This window comes from Tripterygium wilfordii, chromosome 4 (genome assembly GCF_013401445.1).
Source record: "Tripterygium wilfordii isolate XIE 37 chromosome 4, ASM1340144v1, whole genome shotgun sequence".
Taxonomy (NCBI): domain Eukaryota; kingdom Viridiplantae; phylum Streptophyta; class Magnoliopsida; order Celastrales; family Celastraceae; genus Tripterygium; species Tripterygium wilfordii.
In genome coordinates, this window is record NC_052235.1 from 9,949,168 (window position 1) to 9,954,436 (window position 5,269).

At 37.2% G+C, this 5,269-nt stretch overlaps 1 protein-coding gene across 1 annotated transcript; it reads left to right on the top strand.

Annotated features, from left to right (window-relative positions):
• Positions 1-3,246: 3,246 nt before the first annotated feature.
• LOC119997705 (zinc transporter 1-like) lies at positions 3,247-4,918 on the top strand. The gene is made up of 3 exons (XM_038844877.1): positions 3,247-3,894; positions 4,108-4,257; positions 4,362-4,918. Exons 1-3 carry the CDS (start codon positions 3,307-3,309, stop codon positions 4,665-4,667), a joined length of 1,044 nt encoding a protein of 347 aa, XP_038700805.1. The 5' UTR covers positions 3,247-3,306; the 3' UTR covers positions 4,668-4,918.
• The last annotated feature ends 351 nt before the right edge of the window (positions 4,919-5,269 follow it).

Here is a 5,269-nt window from a genome sequence, read left to right on the forward strand (position 1 = left end):
AATTTGGAATGTAAGTTGTCTACTTTGACTGTTGACAATTGCACTACTAATGATGCTATGATTGAAGTCATCCTAGACAAGATTCCTCCTAGTTCACTTATCTTAGAAGGAAAATTATTTCACATGCGGTGTTGTGCACATATTTTGAACTTGGTAGTGAGGGATGGGTTGGATTTGATCAATGATAGCATTGAAAAAATTCGATATATATAGTTTGTCATTTTGGACAGCAACCCCAAAAAGAGATGAAAAGTTTGTTGAGGCCGCACGTCAATTGAAATTTTCAAGCACTAAAAAACTAAAACTTGATTCTAAAACTCGATGGAACTCTACCTACTTAATGCGTAACACTGCATTGATTTATAAAGATGCATTTCCTCATTTGAAACAACACGAGACTTTGTATAAAAGAGTCCCCACCGAAGAAGAGTGGTCCAAAGTTAAGGATATTTGTTCGAAATTAGAGATTTTTTTGATGCTACGGAGTTGTTTCAGGAACTTTATATCCTACTATCAATATTTTCTTCTCACATATTTGCCAAATCAAGTTGGCAATTGATGAATGGATTGGAGTTGATGACATTGATGTCAAAATTATGGCATCAAAAATGAAGGTGAAGTTTGACAGATATTGGAATATCATGAACTATTTGTTGGCAATTGGAAGCATTCTAGATCCGAAGTACAAGATGAAGATGATTGAATTTTATTATCCTCTTGTTTATGGTGGCACATCTTCTTCGGAGATTGAAAAAATAAGGCAAATGTTGTATGACTTGGTTAAAGAGTACCAAAAGAGAGATAAACTATCCAAGGGAGTTAATCAAGGTCAAGATTTGCATACTTCTTCTTCAAGTTCAAGGCCTCTACTTCCCAAGCGTGGTGCCTTATGCTACAAGATTTGAAATGTTCATGGATTCTACTCCTACCAATGAACATGTGTAGTCGGAGTTGGATCACTATTTAGAATAATCTCTCTTGCCAAGAAATACACATGACTCTGATATTTTGTGTTGTTGGAAGACGAATGGTATCAAGTATCCTACTTTGCATGATATTGCTAAGGATGTGTTGTCCATTCCTGTGACGATCGTTGCTTCAGAATCAACGTTCAATGCTAGTGGGAGGATTTTAAGTCCTCATCGTAGTAGGCTTCATCACAAAACTGTTGAGGCTTTGATATGTGCCCGAGATTGGTTATGGGGTCCAGGTATTAAACTATTCTTCAAATGAAACTTTTCTAGGTCTTGAATTCTTGATAATGATTGCTTTTTTAGTTCTTAATATTTGTTATTTCGTTTGTCTTACAAGAGTCTACAACTTCAAAGCCTCAAAATTTTGATGATGATTATGACACAGAGGTAATATTAATTTCTTGATTCTTATTGGTGCTTATTGTATTACCCTCTTATTTACTGCATTATATTCATATTGCAGGAGCCTTGCGATACCACAAACATAAATGTGGATTGTGGAGAATGCTAATTGAAGTATGTAGTTTGCACTTAACAGGTAGTTTGCACTTTGTAGACTTTGATGATGAACACGTAGTATACATTTTACATATTTGTGTAATTGGCTAATGGCTATTTATCTTTTTTTTTTTTTTCAGGATCTTGCCAATGAAGGAACCACCAAAAGACCAACATGCTATGGCCTGTGTGCTGGTGCTAACCAAGCCTACAAAGGGACAACTTGGGCAGGAGGAGGCGAGGAGCAGTGATGGACCACTGATGGTTTATTATTTATTAAGTAATTATAAATATCAGTAGACAATAATGGTGTTGATGGAGGTATCTTGGACCTCTTGGTTTGTGAATTGTGATTTAGGCTCCTAGCTCCTTTTGTTCCCTTTCCTGGTTTGATGTTCTGTCTTTCGTCTTTACAAGTAACATTATGGACAAAATTCCATCAATAGGAGTAATATCTATCATATGAAACAATAGCATTCGGGTTTAGGGGGTTCCCCCGTCCCCGTCAGGGTCGGGTTCAGGGATCCCCGAATCTCAAGGGGGTGGGGATGGGGGCGGGGATTGAGTTCGGGGACGGGGATGGGGATGTCATACCTGCCCCCGCCCCGTTGCCATCCCTACTCCGGCCAACACACAATTATCTCGTTCAAGAATTGAAACATCAAAAGACATTATAGGTGTTTTCAACAAAAAGTGAACACTAACTTGGCTGAACTCCTCCTTGAATGATAGAGATGAGACCGGGTTAAAAGCTTCTCCGTGATTCGGCTGTTCTAATCTTGAAAACAAAGATGGTCAATGAGCCCGACGACCATGGGACGAACGAGGTTACTCCAACACTCAAGTAAGTCTTCAAGGTTATCACCAGTCCAATAATAACAAATGAGAGCTTAAACTTTACTTTGTGCCACATGTCATTCTTGAATTATTCCCCAACAATAAGCATTATATGATGGATGCAAAAAAAGGTGCATGTTAGAGTCTTGCTATTTGTCCACAAAGATAAATTGCAGTATCACGTCGTGTGGAGAGGGCAAAAGGCACAAGAGAATAACAAATCTACACCATCCATGAAGGAACTCCATGTGTACTTCTTAATTCATAAAGTTATTAGATTGTTGACCAAATTGGGTGGAGATTGGGGTGAGATGAGAACCCACACTATTTGATTCTTCTGTCTTTTCTTCCATACAATGCATCACTAATTCAGACTACTACTAGATAATTGGTCATTTGGGAGGGACCCACTTGATAGTACTAAATCAAATGATTCTAACACTTTCTTTATAATCTACTTGTCTAGCTTTACCAACCTGACTGTTTATTTTTCTCGCTAGTAAATCTCGATTACATAAAAAAACGTCGCAACCCCAAGGACTAAACAAGTGATCGTCTCTCACATTGCCATAATGAAAACTTGAATTCACGATCTCCTATTTACGCTAAAAATTACTGTGATCAAATTTATCATCTCAGCTAACGACTTGTTGTGAGGTTACTTTCTCTTTCTCCAAATGCACAAATGATAGTCTACAAAAAGAGGTCTTATTTTGATTAAAGTATTAATCTTTCTTTTAACTTTTCTTTACGTATTAACTCATAATGTTGTCATTTTAGTTTAATCATCATACACTTGTCATTACCTAACCAAACTTATGTACTCTGCATGGCGTTTCATGTCGCCATTTCCCACTTTTTGAAACTTCTACACTTACACACACTCTTATATAAATAAGATCATCCAAACACATCTCAGGACCTATAGAGCAACAAAATTAAACACTTTCTTTATCTCTCTTTAGTGTTTTCCCCTTCTGAGTCTATCCTTGAAGCCATGATTATGCTTAACGTCTTGTTTTATCTACTCTGTTTCCTCTGTTTTCCTCTGATTGTGTCTTCAGATTGTGAGCAAGAAACCAAATTCAATGACCATCATAAAGCACTCAAGTACAAACTAGCAGCAATTTCATCAATCTTGATAGCAAGTGCAGTTGGGGTTTCTCTCCCAATCTTGGCCAAGAAAATCAAGACTTTACATCCCGAGAGCGATATATTCTTCCTAATCAAGACTTTCGCTGCTGGAGTGATTCTCGCAACTGGGTTTGTTCACATACAACCAGATGCTGTAGATGCCTTCACAAACCCTCGTATTGGTCAACCTCCCTGGGGAGATTTCCCTCTCAGTGGCTTCATCGCCATGGTTTCTTCAATGGCAACGATGATGATAGACGCGTTTGCGACAAGTTATTACAAGAGATTACATTTTAATGGCAAGGTTAATGGAGATGAGGAGATGCAAGGAGAGCATGAGGGGCATGTTCATGTCCACACACATGCCACACATGGTCATGCCCATGGTTCTGCTTTGGTATCAGAGAATTCAGAGTCTGTTGATCATTTAAGGCATCGTGTTGTTTCTCAGGTACATCTGTTTTTCTTTTATAAAGTTTCTCTTGAGGCTTAAAATAGAACATTTTCTTTGTCCTGTTTTTGACTTGACAATCTCTCTGTGTTTGTGTCCTCTGTTTTTCTACTCATTTATCTTATTATGTTAGTGGGTTATTGAACTAATTAGTGACAAAGATTGTGAGACGTCATATTATTTTACTGAATTAGATTAAATTTTTGTTTATAGGTTTTGGAATTGGGAATAGTTGTTCACTCAGTAATTATTGGGATCTCATTGGGTGCTTCTGGTAGTGCAAAAACAATCAAAGCCCTTGTAGCAGCATTGACCTTCCATCAATTTTTTGAAGGGATGGGTCTTGGTGGCTGTATTGCCCAGGTACATACATATGCGTACATACATATATCATATTGTCCTGTTTATTAATTGTTTTATTTTCTGTCCAAATATGTTAAATTATTTTGTTTTAATTATCTGGGCAGGCCAAATTCAAGTCAAGAGCCATTGCAGTAATGGTATTGTTTTTCTCTGTCACAACCCCAATTGGGATAGCAATTGGGATAGGAATATCAAAGACATACAATGAAAATAGTCCTGCAGCACTCATTGTGGAGGGGACATTCAACTCTGCTTCTGCAGGGATTTTGATTTACATGGCACTTGTTGATCTACTTGCAGCAGATTTGATGAACCCTAGATTGCAATCCAATTTCAAGTTGCTTCTTGGAGCCTGCATTTCACTTCTTTTCGGTTCAGGTTGTATGTCCCTTTTTGCTAAATGGGCATAGTAACCCAGGGTCGAATCAGATTTTAGACAAATGAGAGCAAAAAAATCTTATGAGGTTCGAGGACAGCGCTTTCTAATTTTTTTAGACTATTTACAGAAAATCATAACAAAAAATGTTCGTTATATATAGTCGTTCTAGAAAGATGAAAAGTTAACACTAGACAAATCAATATCTCACTAAGATAATTGTTCTTTGACTTCCTTGATGTACTAATTCCCAATATAATTCAAAAGGCGTGATACAATTTTGCATGATTATGGGTTGGACTAATTGCACATTCTAATCCATAAAAGTATAGAGAATAATAAGATAATTGAATCATTATTCTTTGTAACCGAACACAAGTGGCAATTCAAAATATTCGAGTTGAATTTGAATGCACCACGCCTCACCCGTCAGGGACTCAGGCTATCACTGTCATTTGATTCACTTTATCAGTTTGTTGTATTTGGGACTTTAGAGTTGAGAGTCAAGAGGCAAAGCGAGGCCGAAAACAATTGAGCATGGTTAAGTAGGTTTGAATGTTTGGGTTTTGTGGATTTTATAAAGAGAAAAAAGGGGGTTTTGCTTTGACATGATAGTTTTAAGTAAGTAAAGTTGAG

Coding starts and splice junctions, on each gene's coding strand:
- LOC119997705 (XM_038844877.1), top strand. CDS start 3,307: ATGATTATGCTTAACGTCTTGTTTTATCTACTCTGTTTCCTCTGTTTT. Junction 3,895..4,107: donor GGCATCGTGTTGTTTCTCAG/GTACATCTGTTT, acceptor TTTTGTTTATAG/GTTTTGGAATTGGGAATAGT. Junction 4,258..4,361: donor TTGGTGGCTGTATTGCCCAG/GTACATACATAT, acceptor TTATCTGGGCAG/GCCAAATTCAAGTCAAGAGC.